Source organism: Sorex araneus, chromosome 7 (assembly GCF_027595985.1).
Source record: "Sorex araneus isolate mSorAra2 chromosome 7, mSorAra2.pri, whole genome shotgun sequence".
Taxonomy (NCBI): Eukaryota; Metazoa; Chordata; class Mammalia; order Eulipotyphla; family Soricidae; genus Sorex; species Sorex araneus.
Window position 1 is genome coordinate 77120354 of NC_073308.1, and position 17468 is coordinate 77137821.

At 40.8% G+C, this 17468-nt stretch overlaps 1 protein-coding gene across 7 annotated transcripts in view; it reads right to left on the reverse strand.

Annotated features, from left to right (window-relative positions):
- Window positions 1–17468, reverse strand: part of BLTP1 (bridge-like lipid transfer protein family member 1) — a 193215-nt gene that overhangs the window by 59799 nt on the left and 115948 nt on the right. For 4 of the 7 annotated variants that reach the window (XM_055144298.1, XM_055144299.1, XM_055144301.1 and 1 more), the window contains exons 43-51: window positions 13015–13237; window positions 12132–12293; window positions 10266–10441; window positions 9284–9459; window positions 8305–8370; window positions 6351–7057; window positions 5729–5974; window positions 5298–5391; window positions 2853–2903 (exon numbers count right to left, since the gene is read on the reverse strand). In XM_055144298.1, the coding sequence (XP_055000273.1) occupies window positions 2853–2903; window positions 5298–5391; window positions 5729–5974; window positions 6351–7057; window positions 8305–8370; window positions 9284–9459; window positions 10266–10441; window positions 12132–12293; window positions 13015–13237 (1901 nt within the window). The remainder of the gene's footprint in view (window positions 1–2852; window positions 2904–5297; window positions 5392–5728; window positions 5975–6350; window positions 7058–8304; window positions 8371–9283; window positions 9460–10265; window positions 10442–12131; window positions 12294–13014; window positions 13238–17468) is intronic. The other 3 variants (XM_055144300.1, XM_055144302.1, XM_004606218.2) reach the window with 1 other exon arrangement.

Here is a 17468-nt window from a genome sequence, read left to right on the forward strand (position 1 = left end):
ATCACCACAATCAATCAGGACATTATCAAGGTCCTCAAAAGAGAGCACCATAACCCTTATCACCACTCCTTCCCGTCACCTAACCCACCCTTTATTAGTCTCTTTCCAACTGTGTCTGTCTGTTCTACCAGCTTCGCCTAGTCTTATCATGGCTCTCCCATTTATGTTATTGACACCTGTACCCCCTTCCTTGGATGTCCTTGGACCCATGAGGAAGGCCATCTTGCCTCTGGTTGAGGGACACTGATAGTCACTGTAGCCAATCAGTAATCTATTTTCTTTCTTTTTTCTATTTTTATTATTCCTTGTTCATTGGGAATAATTGTATATGTGTGTGTATATATGTACATATATACCTCTTGGAGACAGTATATGTGTATACTCAAGAGAGTCTCTTGCCCCTGAGCCTGGCTGTCTTCACTGGGGCCCCTCAGAGGGGGTGGGTTTCAGTTTCCCTCCCCACCCTCAGCAGAGCCCCTGCAACCGAAAACCTCCGGAGCCCAGCCACAGCCATGCTCAAGGTCCCTCTCCACATGTTTGGATAAGCCTCATGCATGAAGGAACCGGCAGAGGGACCCAGGTGTGTGGGACTCGGGGCTGAGATCTCCAAGCCTGCTCGGATCAGGACTGGGCCTCTTCCACCCAGATCCCCCATTTTCCAGTAGCTAGGCAGTCACACCCAGAAACACCCCGGCACCGTGTAATCCCACCAACGGCCAACATCCAGAGACTTAAAACCAAGCTCCTGGACATCCTGTAGCCTAGTTCTCCTTCTGGGAGAACCCGGCAAGCTACCGAGAGTTTCCTGCCTGCATGGGAGAGCCTCTCAAACGAGTAAAGAGAGACTTCTAAAATCTCAGGGTTAGGACGAATGGAGATGTTACTGAGACCGCTCGAGAAATTCGACAATCAATGGGATGATGATGATGATGATGATGATGATGATGATACCTCTTGGAGAGCCCAGAAAGCTACTGAGAGTATCCCGCCTGCCTAGGCAGAGCCTGGCAAGTTACCCTTGGTGTATTCAATATGCCAAAAACAGTAATGATAGGTCTCATTCCCCTGACCCAGAAAGAGCCTCCAATTGTTGGGAATGATGAGTAAGGAGAGGCTGCTAAAATTAAAATCTCAGGGCTGGGAGGAATAGAGAAGCTACTTGTGTCCGCTCAAGTAAACTGACAAACAACAGGATGGCAGTGATACAGTGAAAGTAACATAATGGGAGGCTAACACCCAAGGATAGTAGGGATAAGGGCCGGAAGAATTCCTCCACAGCTTGAAAGCTGGCCTCACATGCTGGGGGAAAGGCAGCTGATATAGAGAAGGGACCACCAAGTAAAGGATTCATGGAGGTCTTGCTAGGGATGGAGATGTGTGCTGAAAGTAGACTATAGACTGAACATGATGGCCACTTACTGCCTGTATTGCAAACCATAACACCCAGAAGGAGAGAGAGAGAGAGAGAGAGAGTAAAGGGGAGTGTGCCTGCCCAGAGGAATGGGGGGATGGGGCGGGGGTAGCAGGGAGGGGGGGGATGCTGGGAACATTGGTGGTGGAGAATGGTCACTGGTAGAGGGATGGGTACTCGACCACTGTATGTATGACTGAAACCTAATCATGAAAGTGTGTAAGTCTATAAAATAAAATAAAAATTTAAAAAAGAATAAAATTATGTCAAAAACATTAATTGTGAAATAATTTCCATTTATGAAAAGTAAAACATTTTATTGGTGGAAAAAAAAAAAGACTCATCCCCTCTGGTACTGGAGTGCTAGTACAGTGGATAGGGCATTTGCCTTGCATGTGTATGACCTGGGTTCAAACCCTGGCATCCCATATGGTCTCCCGAACATCACCAAGAGTAATTTCTACATGTAAAGTCAGGAGTAACCACCGAGCATTGCCAGGTGTGCTCCACCCCAATAAAAACAAATAAAACAATTTTATTTTAAAGTGTTCCTGCTAAAGTCAAACAGAATTTACCTTTTATTGGTTACACATGTGGATGACTCAGTGACTAAAACAGGAAAGAAATAATAGATCTCAAACTACTCTCACTACCAAAGGATAGATTATTATCAAGTAATATTTTCTAATAATAGAAAACCTAGTAACAGGTTTTACTAAGTTTGTTACATGACACTAACATAAAAGTATGGTTTCCAGAAAAAATCAAAATGCATTTCCTTATTAAGATTATATTATCCCAACACAGGACTGTTAAGTGAGGCTATTTTGTCCATGGCTGGTTGCAATAACAATCTTACTGCAAATCTCACCGAGAATGATCATTTTCCAACAGGGAAAATAAAAATTTATCTATCTATTTATTCATCATTTTTCAAATTTTATAGTAAATGTCCAAAGAGTAGCCTGTGCTATGTCACACACCAGTGTGATTTGTGCTGACCATGCAGCACTTGGGAGAATTTTATGTCATATATGACACGGATCAGATCCAGCTCTCAGAATCTAAACTACAGTCAAAGGAACTGTCTCCCCATCATATGATTAGAATTATATCACTGAGCTCTTTCCACATATTAGTGTTTATATTTACTCCAATTACTGGACTCATTTGCAAAGTGAAATGTTTTAGCTCCTGTCATCATATCACACATTAAAGAGGATTTGTGATAAATTTTAGTGTTTTCAAAAGAGCACAAGCCACACACACTATAGGGTTATAATGTTTCAGCAACAAAACTAGATAGAAATTACCAAAAAGGTGGCCCTTACCTGTGGGTTTTTCTTGAAACCAGTAAGCTTTAAGCTATAAAACCACACATTAGTAATAACTACAGACATTTACAGCCATGCAGATAGTCTAGAAAGGAATAAAGACGTACAGAAATTCCTGTTTGGCTGTGCTTGTAGGAGACGTAGGAAAGTCCTCCAACCTACAGACGAAGGTCGAGGGAGCAGAACAGAAGAGAAGGAGTGAGCATTCAGGTGCAGACTGTTAACAACATGCTCAGATAAGGAAAAGCTTTTATTTCCACTTTAAAATGTTTCATTAAAGACTCTTTTCAGCTACTTTTTTAGATTTACATTTTCTCTTAAATGAAATCAGGAAAGTGAAGCAAAAGAATGCAGAAAGTCTTAGTATTTCAAATCTTTGAAAGTAATAACTTATTTTTCAAACCAAACATAAGGGATTTGTGTTTGGTTTTTAAAGACAAGTACGAACACTTCACATACTTTATGAATATTATATCCTCCAAGTTTAAAGGCTGTCTGAGGCCCTTCTCTTACGGATAACGGGGATAAGAAGAAGCCCTAGAGAGCACAATGCAAAGGACACAGCCAAAATATCAGCTTTTCTCAGAGAGGTTAAAGGAACTGGTGGCTTTCAGTTCACAGCTGACAAGGCAACCTGGAGCCAGAGTCCCTGATGACTTTCTGCACAAGTGAGGTGGAAAAGGCAGCACTTAACACTAAACACTATGGGTAGATTTTGATCTTTCTTCCCCTCAAATTAAAAAATTTGTTCTGTAAAATGGGAATCAAACTACCTTAGTTCACAGCATATCTGTGAGGAGGAAATTAAATAAAGTCATGAAAGGCCAGTCATTAGTATCTTCAGCTAGTCATTAGTATCTATATAATAGCACCTTCCACTACACTAACTGAACTAAAAAGATCCCTCTCAAATTACTGAAGTTACTAAGAGTATTTCCTGAAAACACTGCTTAGGAAATGTGATTTGAACACATTTTGGAAATTGTGATGAAATATTCTCTCTTTTGTTCTAGACTTCCAAGTTCAAACTTCCTCATCAAGATTTAAATATTCAGTTCAGGAAGTGTTTCCTAAAACAGTTATCATATTATCCATTTTTTAAAAATATTATGGCATTTTATGGCATAATATTATGCCATAAATATTATGGCATTTTACATATAATTTTGAGCCTAAAAGAGTTCATCTAAGACTAGCACTGAAGTTTTATAATGCTAACTGAAATCATATGCTTAGGGGCTGGAGTCATAGTTCAGCTAGTAGAGTGCTTGTCTTGCAAGCAATGGACACAGTTCTGATCTGCAGCATCCCATAGGGCCCCTCAATGCCAGGAGTGATCCCTGAGTACAGACCTAAGAGCAAGCCCTCTTTGGTATTTTGAGTAAGACAGATACTTTGGGGGATGGCATTAAGATGGCAATAATGCCTTATGATTTTACAAAAGAAAATTCTCAAATATAATCTAAATTACCACAAACATTTTTAGGTTATGGCATAAAACTGCTTCAGAGAAAGGAACTTAGGAATAAATGTTCTACTGCCAAGTGTATGAACAAAGTCAATGATAAAAATCTATCAATGACGTATTAGTGAGCTGTATACTCACTCTCGAGTACACAAACATTCAACGGTTAAAACTACTGACAGAAGTTAGTGTTCTGAACAATATGTTAAAAAGGTAATCATTACCAGCAATTCTGAAGAGATGCAAGAATAGAACTAAGGAAAAAGAGCAAAGACTCAAAAGAAAAGCACTGTTATGGTAAACTGTACCAAAGCTATACAAAAGACTAACCCAAATCATTAGAAAGGTCACTGAGGCTTATTCTTTAAATGCAAAAATGACAAAAGAAAGTTCTAAAACCCAATGTGAATATAGCACTGTAGCACTGTCGTCCCGTTGTTCATCAATTTGCTTGAGTGGGCACCAGTAACATCTCCATTGTGAGACTTGTTACTGTTTTTGGCATATCGAATATGCCATGGGTAGCTTGCCAGGCTCTGCCGAGCGGGCGGGATAGTCTCAGTAGCTTGCCAGGCTCTCTGAGAGGGTCGGAGGAATTGAACCTGGGTCGGCTGCATGCAAGGCAAATGCCCTGCCTGCTGTGCTCACTCCAGTCCAATGTGAATATAGTAGTGGTTAATGATATAAAAATAAAAAAGCTATTTCTATTCTTTGGGCATAATTACAGTTGATTATATGAATTATACAGTTGATTAATATGAATTAGTGAACATTTTGCCTTCCCTGTGTATTCAACTAAAATGTGCAGTTTATTTTTCTTATCATACAACTAAACAATGTACTGAAGTACACTTTCGGTGGGGTGGAGTGGGGTGGAGGCTAGTTACAGTAAACTGAAAGGCAAAGATACTTTTACCGAAAAAAGACTCATTAGAGATATTCTTAGGGATAGAATTCCAGTAACACGGAATGTAAAGTATATAAATCTCAAAACTCATCAGGTATAGTTGGATTCAACCAATGAATTTTAAGTTTCCTATAAATGACACCAAACAAGTTTAAAGAAATAGTAAACCTGGATACTCACTGAATATTTGGTGTGATTCCTTCAAGCAGCACTATGTTAACCCCACCAATGTGGGCAGTGGCACAAGTCTCTGTCATCTTTTGATGTAAAACATCTTAAACGTGAGAGAAAAAAATAGAAATTTTGGAAATAAGAAAACTGCACCGTGTAATAAAGTTGCATTGCATCCATAATATATTCAGTGACATTTTTACACTACAGTAAAAGTTGTTAAACTTTTTTGAACACTTTAAAAAATTTTATCCTTTAAATTTTATTTGTAGAGATGATAAAAAAAAAAATGTGTCAACACTGGGCTGAGGCTAACCAGATGGTAGTTTCAAAAACCCCTCATGCATAAAGGGCCTGGTGGTATGGAAATCTCAGAAGCAAGAGGAGATAGAGCCTTGACCCTCTCAGAGAAGAGGCATCCCCACACAAGAAGACCACACCTTTCATCTTCTCCTTCAGTGTGAAACTTCCATGGATCCTCTTCAGTTCAGACTCCATGGTGAGTCCCCCAATGTCTGCCTCCAGGTGTGTGCGGTTCACCATGCCAATGCCAAACACGATCAGAGTGACATGCTGAGGGTCTGCAGTTACCAAGCTACGCTTCCTCTGTGTCTTGGTCAAACTGTTACTATCTTGCTCATTCTCAAACACCACTTTACATGTTGGCTCTGTAGGGCTTCGAACGCCTGTGAGAAGCAGTGGGAACATGGGGATTTAGGTACAAGGGCTGTGAAACATGAGAGCATCCCAAACTTCATCTTGCTTTCTTTCCTTCACAGTCCAAACCAGCCATTTTCTTTTTCCTACCACTGTGAGTTTTAGTGTTTCAACACTTCCCCTGGCTCCCTTGAAGGCAGGAGAGCCAGAGCCTGCTATGGAAAGCACCAAAGGGTGAAAACCCATGACAGAAGCCTGGTTGCCATGATCATTCTTTCTCTTTGGGCAACTGCCAAATTTTCTCTGCAGGTTAATGATCCACTTACAATACTAAGGCAGAGTTATCTTTTTTTTAAATATGATTGCTATTTTAAAGAAAATCTTTAAATATAAAATGTCCATTACCTGCTGGTCCAAATGTCTCTGAAGATTTCTCCAATATTCCTGTTGGATCAGAGATCAGTGAATAAAAGTTGAGCAGTTTGTACATGTTCTGCCAGCACTCGGCTGAGGGTTCACTTTGCTCTGACACAGTAATTGAATCAGAGTCATCCATGTGGATAGTCATGTGGTCCACCACATCTTTGGAACCTTTCCTAGACACTTTGGAAGTTCTTCTTTCAGGTCTTCCCGAAGAATTTCTGTTCCGAGATTCTTTTTTGTTATTTTCATTGTTAGCCCGTTTGTTCTTTGCATTGTTGACTCTATTGCCACCATTAAGGCTCCCTCTAGAGCTGCGACTGAAGTCAGAAGAGCGGAAGTCACGGTGTTTCCTGGTTTTAAAGGTAGGTGTAGGGGAAGCTGATCCAGCTGTGTATCTGCTGAGTTTAATGTCTGTTTGAGTGGCTTTGATGTCATCTATCATTGTACTGAACTGATGAATGAGACGGACCAAAGCCATATCTACATGCTGGCTTATTGACTGGCAGGAAATAGTGAAGTTGCAGTGAAAGGTATTATAATAGCGCTTGTTGAGATCATGAAAAGAAAAGGCATTGGCCGAGTTCTGGGGGGTGCATACCGACTTCTCCATCACCACAGCACTAATGCTAAAGGTCTCCAACATCAAGGCAGGTTTGAACTCCAGGGGAGGGAGATTCACATGGCCTTGTCTAAAATTGGGAAAACAGAAGGAAATGAGAAGTTTTTCATTCCCTTTTTGCCAGAACCACATAATCTTTATTAGTTTACTAACAAATGTCTCTAACATGAAATATGTTACAAACAACTTAAATAATTTCAGGTTGGATATCAAGCTGAAAATTCCTTTTCACTGGGTTAGCTTTTATAAGTTGGAAGCTGGACCCTAAGTTATCCTTCCTAATCTTACTCCATATGTTCATAATTGCAGTTAAGTTAAAAAATATAATTCTTCTTGCGAAAGGAAAGGGGTAGCTTGCCCAGTGGCTGTGCCTGAACAGATATTGTCCTGGTAACTGTCCCCATCTATCAGGGAGAAGTCAGTGCACACTTGTATTCACTTCACAGTTAGTCACGCCTGTGATTATGCTACCTCTTGGAAATAAGCACACATGATGAGTCACTGAAGGAGATAATCAAGTGAGAGAACTAGACAGAGAGCCTGAAAATGCAGTAAAGCAGAAAAGGGGTAATACTGATGTGAAATTAAATAGGTATGTGTTTTATATTTATTTATTTAATTAATTATTTTTGGGTCACAACTGGCTAAGCACAGGTGTTATTCCTGGCTTTGCACTCAGGAATTACTCCTGGCAGTGCTCGGGGACCATATGCGATGCTGGGAATCAAACCTGGGTTGGCCGCATGCAAGGCAAAAGCCCTACCCGCAGTACTATTGCTCCAGCCCCAGGCATGGGTTTTAGAAGAAAGAGCTGCCTTGGGAATATTGACTTATCATGGTTCTATAAACTCTTGATAATATAGTCAGAGGGAGTAAATAAGGCACAGAGGAAAGAGGTTCTGGCACAAAAGGAGGATGACCCAGAGGATGTCATGCTGGCAAAGACCTTCAGAGTCAAAAGAGCTCATGAAGATACTTCCTAATCTTGGACAAGTCATAGGGTGAAATGTTGGAAACCAAAGGGGTCCATAGAACAACGCAGGACAGGTGGCCAAGACACAGAAAAGATGACCGTTCAAGATGGCAACCACAAGCAGACTCAAAAGACAGGCCTGTTCAACGTGCTCTGTGAGAAGTCTCCAAGAAATCCTCCATATTTATAATATGTTGACTTACAATGTTCAAGACAGTAGTTTTAACTATATATTTCATTTCTCCATATAATAGTATTTCTCCTTTTAATAGTAAGGGTCTCAGGATATTAAATGTTTTGACAAACATTTTCAAGGCCAAAAAATTAAGTAACTCCCACTCAACTCAGTGATGGCTGAGGTCACCGAGAGTGCTTTCTTCCATTTAAGGTCTTTGCTCAGTGGTAAGCGACTGAAAAGCAAAGAGAGGTTAGTTTTAAATAGAAAATGCAGCTTCCATGTTCCTGCATCATTAAAATGTCTTGTGATATTTAGTTCTGAAATTAAATTTAACTAAATTATATTTATATATATATATAATTGCTATGATTTTTCCAAAGCTGATTTTGTTAAGTCAAATAAAATTTTAAATAGAAAATTCCAAATGGAAAAATATCTTACTATATGTTTGATAAGTACACACTTTACTTCAAATTTACTACTGTGCAAAAAGCACAAACTGAATGAAACCAGGAATAAATAGCAAATCTCATTATAAATGCTGTCTGGGTCTGTATTCCACTACTCCTATACATATCATGAAAGATTAGTCACCTCTTATTAGTAGGCCAACTACTTCCTACATGAGCAGGAAAAGAAACAAGAACTTTGCGGGGGAATTATGATATTTGCCCCAGTGGCCCATTGTGTCAATTCATGCCTTTGTTCCCAAAGGCACACTCACAAGACTCCTGTTCCAGGCCCAGTCAAAACTACCACCTGCTACAAGTAACTTCAGAAAGACCCTGAGGAATAGATTCTAAGTAAAACATATAAAACTACAACCCACACCCACAGAAATCCAACTTCTGCAACAGTAAACAAATTCTAAGTGTAATACCATCATAAATACTTCAGCTGACCCCATCTGGGACAAAAACAGGCCCCAAAATAGGCCTCATGATTAACTGATATTATTTTATGAGTATAATAAAACTAACAGTTTAATAGGAAAATGTGCTTAGTATTTTGGTAATAAATAGAAACTATTTTCTCATTAATATATTAAAATTATCTCATTAGCATTAGAAGAAAGTAAGTTCAAAAACAAACAGGCATTATAAACTTTGTGCAAAATTTTAGACAACAACCACAAAGCAAGGCACCTTCTTGCCCTTTTGCCTTTCCTCTCTTTGGCTGTGTCTGAATCCACAATGTCTGCTCTGAGGCAGTCCAGAGTCCCTGAGAATGAGAGATGCTCTCCAAAGTACATTCGGTAGCTGAGAGGCATGGTATCTTGTGACTGGATCCCTGTATGACTCAGCAGAGGCTTGAAAACAACCTGGAAAACAGAATTTGTTCTCCTCAGAGTCCCACATTAAGCTCTTCACTATGGATTTTTCTTATCCTACCTTGGCACTTACAATTACATGATGTGAAAAAAAGGTCTTGCATGACTAATAAAGCTCAAATTTTACTTGAAAATAAGCATTATTTCTGAGTATTTCATGTTACTCATTTTCAAATTAAACAAAAGGACAAATATTCCATTGAGCCTGAACCTGTGTTTTGAGTGTTCAAGAAAAATTAAATTAGTTAATTTAAATATTAAATATTAAAAATTAAATATTATGGACTGGAGTGATAGCACAGCAGGTAGGGCATTTGCCTTGCATGCGGCCAACCTAGGTTTGATTCCTCCATCCCTCTCAGAGAGCCTGGCAAGCTACCGAGAGTATCCAGCCCACATGGCAGAGCCTGGCAAGCTACCCGTGGCATATTTGATATGCCAAAAAGCAGTAACAAGTCTTACAGTGGAGACATTACTAGTGCCCGCTCGAGCAAATCAATGAACAATGGTTCAACAGTGCAGTGCAGTGCTAATTTAAATATTTCTACTTCTTGCCTTGAAAGAGGTTGCATGTCTACCATGTCTCCATAAAAAAAAATCTGAGACATCAATACATTAACAAAACCATCTATAAATATGTCTTATGATACTTAAGTGCACTACCTCTTTTGCATGAAGACTTTGAGAAGAGAATCAATGAAAAGCTTTCTGTCACTCTTTACCGCCACCTCTCTTGGCAGTACCAATGCTAGATACTGCTGAAAGGGTGATAGTGAGTAGGGATTAGTCAGGCTCACCTGAGCATCTGCAAGCTGAACTGCAGGAAATCCTGGGTTGGCTTCTTCGACGCCTGCCTCACCATCCTGACTCGTGCTGTGCTGAGAATGTGTCCCATCCAGAGTGTTCTGGTCACTTGACAAGACGGTGTTGAAATCCGAGGCTGAGGGTATCGTGGGAAGATTGGGTGCAACACCTAACAGAGGAAACAGTCAAGAAAAATTACAACCCTGGGAAATAAAAACACATGAAGTTTACTACAAAGTAAATTTGTGTGAAGTTTGCATACACAAAATTTGTGTACTGTCAGGCAACTTAATTTAGGAAAGAAAAAAAAGCATTTTTGGATTACTTTACAGACATGATGGGTGCAAGAATGACCCAGTAGAGTGGCTAGGGCACTTGCCTTGCACACAGTCAAACCGAGTTCAATCCCCAGTAGCATATAGGGTCCTGAACCCCCCAGGAGGTGATCCTTGAGTACGGAGCAAAGTGTAATAATTCCTGAGCAAAACTGAGAGTGGCCCACTCCCCGCCCTCCCAAAATACTATAGACATGATATATGAGCAAAGAATGAAAATAAACTGAAATTTCAGAAAATATCAGTCACCCTCATCCATAAAGTGTGTATTAGACTTAAGACAGTTCTTTGGAAGCAGGTCATTCCCTCCATTTTTCACTCAAGACAGAGGGTATCATAATTCCTTATATACAAGAAGGCCATCCCAAGGCTGGATCAAGATGGAGGAGTACCTTTTCCTTGTCCAATTTCACCCCAGACAAAGGAGAGGGAAAGAGGAGCAAGGTTGGAGGAGCTATTCCCACTTTCTGCATCTCTGAGAAGGTAAAAGTCACAGAATAGCCCCGATGGGGCTTGAGAGTCTGTGGAAGCACCTCCCTCTCACAATCATCTCCATTTCCAAAGTGGCCCACACAGCAGTAAGAAAATGGACAGAGGAGTCACAGAACTATTGATTTTCATAATTTTGTACTTTCTGTGCAAAGAGAAATTATCAGCAAAACAAATAGCTATCATGCAAATTAATCAGTTGCTTCAGTAACTAGGATCAAAAGCTACTCCACAAATATTTTACATGTATTTTTACATGAATACAAACAGTATAAAGCAAAAAAACAAAAACAAAAACACGAAAGCCTAATAACAGGAAGGAGGCTGCTGCCCTGGCATTGCCAAACATACTTCCTTGTGATTAACCAAACATATGCCTGTATTCCCCATCTTGAGAGAGAAAATTGAGTTTGATCCTTCTTGGTACATCTTAATATTTACTAAATACTGAACGCGGCCGACCCGGGTTCAATTCCTCCATCCCTCTCGGAGAGCCCAGCAAGCTACCGATAGTATCCATCCAGCATGGCAGAGCCTGGCAAGCTACCCATGGTATATTCGATATGCCAAAAACAGTAACAAATCCAACAATGAAGAAGGTACTGGTGCCCGCTCAAGCAAATCGATGAACAATGGGATGACAGTGTGACAGTGCGACAGTAGTGATATAGAAAACAGGGATGCTAGCCATGTCTCAGAATCACGAGAGTAAATTGAAACAATTTTTGTCTTGTAGGTGGTGATATTGTGACTGTACTTTTTTTTTTCCCATTTCAGGAATTTTGACCCTTCAACCAGCCACAATGGATGACATCTGCCACCCTTCAAAGAACACTGGACATGTTGCCTCTCCCTCCTAGGAACACAGGAACTGGCTCCACCCCATTGCTGTATCAGAGATGGTCTACCATCATCAGAATGCACTGAGCTCAGTGACATGGCCCAGCACAGTGTGAGGTTTGTACCAGCTTCTGAAAAGTGAACAGGCTCTAGTTACAGTCACCTTTAGACAGGAAAAACGTGTGATGACAATACCTGTGGGCAGGCTACTGTGCCCTGATTTTGTGACTGGAGACTCCGGCACCGTGCTGCTGCCTCGATTGCCCACAGCGTGTGACATCCAGTTATAGAAGCTCAGAGATGATGGCTCAGACAATAAAGGGTGCTCAGACAGCATATCAGTGGCCATTGTATGTCCTGAAAATAAAGTTTAAATGAGGGCAGTATCATTTAACACATGATGGAGCAGAAAATGCGATCAATGTATTTTTGAAAAGCCATGTTAAAATATATCCCTTTTTTGCTGATGATTTCAAATACAAAAGCATGATGCTGATATCTAGACTATTAAGTCAATAGTAAATAATAATTATTGTATTAAGTGACTTATTTGATTATAATGGGGCATTCATTTTGAGCTGGTCTAGACAGGATCCCATAGCAAATCTAAGTTCATAATAATGTCAAGGAGAATTTAAAACTGCGAACTAGGGGCAGGGGAGACAGTTCCAGTAGTAGAGCACAAGTCTAGCAGATTTATGAAGCCTCGAGTTCAATCCCCAACACTGCCAGGTGTGGTCCTGGTGGCCCTAAAACATGAACACCCAACATCTCTGGGTCCAAGCACTGAAGCATATAATCCATAGGTGGGCCTGTGCATCACCAGAAGTGGACCTAAGTCCCCTGACTATACTGGGTATAGCCCCTATTTAAACAAAGAAACAAACAAACCAAAGAGCAGAAGACACAACAAAGTACAAACCTGAAATAGTGGCTTTCCAAAAACCACTTTTTCAAAGATCAGATATGAAGAAAAAAATGAGTTATAGAACTAAGTCTACAATTAGATCCAGGTACCATTTGTATATCCCAACTCTCCCCAGGAAGTGAGTGTGGAGCTGTCCGCTTGAAGGAATACCTGTCCTTGTCAGTGAGCTGCTTTTTATGGCTGCTCCACTGCGTTGCGGAGTGCCTTCCAGAAGGTTGTGCAGGCTGGGGAAGCTGCCTGTCAAGTAGCTGAGAAGACTCTCCTTCCGTGGACTCTCCTTCACTGGTACCCCTGAACTGCGTCCCACATGTACTGGAGAATCGGTGGCTGTGTCACCACTGGTGTAGCTCAGAGAGTGGTATGGGTGAACGCCCTACAGGAAGACAGCACACTCACATCAGTTCCCTAGCAAACAGGTCTCACTTGCAACAAGTAATTCACCCCGCTGCAAGTCTGAAACATCTGGCGGCAAAACGGACCCTAAGAGCCTTGCTACTCTACTGCTCTTCCTAGTGACTCAGTGATGAAATCCTTGAGACTGAAAGCTGGAATTTCAGCAGGGCTCTGATAAGCCCAAGACTGTGCAATTCTCAGAAGAAAAGTCCAAGACAGAAGTTACAGTGTCCAGTTTCTATTATGAAAGAATCTTAGTAAAGGGACTGAGAAATACAAGTGTCCAAGACTTAAAAATCATACCACAGAAGTAGAAAAAGCTTAGTAGTCCGAATTTTTAAAAAGAATGTATGTCAAACTACTTGTGTATTTATTCAGTGAAAAATACCCCAGAGGGCCTCATTTGTTTTTTTGTAAGTCTGCTATCATATACCACTATGTCCTCTGGACAAGTACAGACTCAGGTCCACCCTTTCGGAACAAACTGGTACACAATATCCTTGACTTTCCATTGAGTGGCCACTGCTCCCACTTAGAGACCCAGCCCAGTCTCTCGGTCTTCATAGCACACCCCTATCTAGATCACACAATGTCGTTCCTTAAAGGGGTGGTCATGTACACTGTCCACCCCCTCTCCTGTTAGAAATGATCCTGAAAGAAGTCCTTGGAGACATGTTTTCCAGTGTATATGACATTCACTTTTTTAAATAAGAGTTCCTGAACATGGACACAGATCCTGAAGAGGCACTATATTAAAAACTCAGATAACTGTCCTTTCAAGACTTGTAGTCCTGCCAATGTTGTGTTAAGATTTGTCTCACACCTTTAATAGACACAAACAAGTATTCTCATTTTGTCAATCTGATAGGTAGAAAAGGACATTTTACTTATAACTAAGTATCTGAGAAACACCTTTAAACCATTTTTCTATTTAGGTATGCTTTTTTTTGTTAGTGACTCAAGGGAGATCTTTTTATTTGAGGAAATTCATCCTTTGTCACATGTCTCTATTTTGTTTACCTACATTTTTCCTGATAGAAAATTATTTACTTAACTTATGGATTCTGCACATTTATGTAAGTTTACACCTATATTTTCAAAAGAAGTTAAAATATCCCATTATTTATCATTTGCCTAAATATTAAAATTATCTGATTACTGAAAACTACCAAAATAAATGATTTACAGTAATAACTTAAGTGTGAAACCACTGTCCTAGGCACTTTTCATGTGTTCCTTTATTCTTTGTTATAACCACCTTACAAAGGATGCAACTGTTGGAACTGAGTCCCCAAAGGACTCAGCCACCCTGTGCTTAAAAGTTTGTTTCATTTCAAAGCAAATAGACAAACCAAGATAGTCATCTCCTGAGGTGGCAGGTAGTCCATCTCTTTGCTACCAATGTATCTTACCAAGTATTGGTTAAGTTTCTCACAGCCATTGTACAGTCTAATTCAAACTGTATACTAAGTTCTGCTAAAATGCTAAAAGGCTTCCTGTTAAAACTATTACAAAATCATAAACATTTCAATACTTTCAATATCATATTTTATTGCATACCATTTTCAATATTTTTTAAAGACAGTCATAAAGAAAGCTTGGTTAAAAGGGGGGTATGGTGCCGCCATCAGGTCAACCCGTACCTGTGGGGTGAGTGCATCAGCAGCCTAATGGTGCCTTCAGACTTCCTGATACCCCCAAATTGCTGCTGTGCCTTTGGCAGGATCCCAACAACTTGGGACCAAGTTTACCAAGAAATTAAAAGGCGAAAAGTTAGGTATGTGGGAGACATACCCATAAACCATCTCCGGCTCAGCTATATAAGCTCAACACAGGCAGTGGAAGGGTTGAAACAGGGGTGGGGGGACAGCAATATTGGGGATTTTGGTGGTGGAAAATGTGCACTGGTGAAGGGATGGGTGTTTGATGACTGATGACTCAAGCTCAAACATGAAAGTTTTGTAACTATCTCACAATGAATCAAAAAAGGGAAAAAATAATAACAAAATAATAAAATAAAATTAACACTCAGAATAGAATTACAAAAAAATAATGTGGAGATCGGCCACCGTTCAACTCACAAGGCTGTTTCTTCTGAAAGGGAGCATAACACGAGGCCCCCATAACCATGCCACTGGACTCCATGCCAGGCTGTTTCACACAGAGCGTCCCAGAGGGGGATGGGTGAGAGCCCTCCTTGCCCCAAGGGACCCAGCCCCAGCAGCCAAAAACCTCCACAACCCAACCACCGCCACGCTCAAGGCCACTCCCATGCGCTTGGGCTGAGCCTCACACATGAGCGAAGTCCAACTGAATCCAGGTAATGCGGAACTTTGTGACCTTGGACTCTGGGCTCAATGGGACCAGGATCGGAGATCCTCTGCCCACTTTCCCCAGTCTCTGGTGACCAAGGGTCACGCCCATAAGCCACCTCCTGCTGACGCCAGATAATCTCATCATCAGCCACCGTCCAAATCACATGGCTGCTTCTCCTGAAAGGGAGCACAACATGAGGCCCCATAACCATGCCATGGGACTCCGCACCAGGCTGTTTCACCTGGGGCACCCCAGAGGGGGACGGGTGAGAGCCCTCCCCATCCCAAGGGACCCAGCCCCGGCAGCCAATAACCCCAAGAACCCAACCGCTGCCACGCTCAAGGCTGCTCCCCATGTGCTTGCACTGAGCCTTATATATGAGTAAACATTTTCCTGGACCATATGGTTGCTTTTGCAGCCACACGACACATCAAAAACACTCCTTACCCATTCTCCATAATTACCACACCACGTTTGATAGGGTTCAGATGATAGGCAATAAATCATAGTGTATACGCATATATACATGTTTTCAGATATATATACCAAAGCTCAAATCACCCAAACTTTAACAACATGTTAATGATATCCTATTAGGATGTCTTAATGGCTCCTGCCAAAACAGAACAATCTTGACACTGTTTCCTTTAAGAATACATTTTTTGTAAGCATGTTCAGCAGTTCTTCATAACAGACAATACGAAATATACTATTTCAGTTGTGTTTTGGGACAGGGATAGGGGCTTGGGATGGAAACATCCCGAATTTGGTGGTGGGAAGGTGTTTGAATATTGAAGGTAATCAAACATTGTGAACTTACTTATAAAATTAGAAAATGAAAAAACAAGTAATGTGGAGTTCATGCCCAATTCAATCAGCTTAATCAATGGCTGAATAAATAGCAGTGCTCCTACATTAAAAAAAAAAAAGTTTGGTTAAATGCTTTATTTTGAGCCACAGGCAGAGGAGCTCAGGAATTACGCCTGTCTCTGTGCTCAGGGATCACTCATAAGAGTGCTCAGGGTTCCTAGCCCCTGTTTTCCCTGGCCTTGGATTTTAGTCTCATACAACTTTGTTTTTATATCCCACAAACGAATGCAGTTCCTCTCCTACTGATTCACTTCACTCAGCATGATACTCGCCATGTCCAATCATTTATAAGCAAATTTCATGACGGCATTTTTCCTAACGGAAGAATAGTATTCCACTGTACAGATGTACAACAGTTTCTTTATTCAGTTATCTGGTTAGGAGGTCAATGGTTGGAAGCTTGCCACAAGTGTGGGTGTTGGGAGCGAAGGGTAGTTAAGATAGAGAAGGGACCAGTATGGCAATAATAGTTGGAAATGATCACTTTGGACAGAAACTGAGTGTTGAAAAATAACACTGAAATACCTGATAACCTTTTACTACCTGTACTGCAAACCATAATGTCTAAAAGAAAGAGAGGTAGGGGAGGAGGGAGGAGAGAGAAGAAAAGTGCCTGCCACAGAGGCCGGCGGTGGGGGTTGGGGGGGAGGAGGCAGGAGGGGAACTGGGGACATAGGTAAGTGGGAAATGTACACTGGTGAAGGGAACCGGTGTTGGAACATTATATGACTGAAAACCAATCATGAACAACTTGTAACTGTGTATCTCATTCAGATCCAATTAAAAAAATAATTAAAAAAAAAAAAGAAAGAGTGCTCAGGGGACCATGAGAGATGCCATAGAACACACCAGGATTGGTAATGTGTAAAGCAAGTGTCTCCAGCCCTGGAAAATTGGTAATCTGTACTTGGCATCAATTACTGACTCATGATAAAACTATGAAAAGCACTATAAGTGATTCATTTCAACATAACTAATACTAGTTAGTTTCAACATTAAAATGCTCTTTGAGACACACTAAAGAA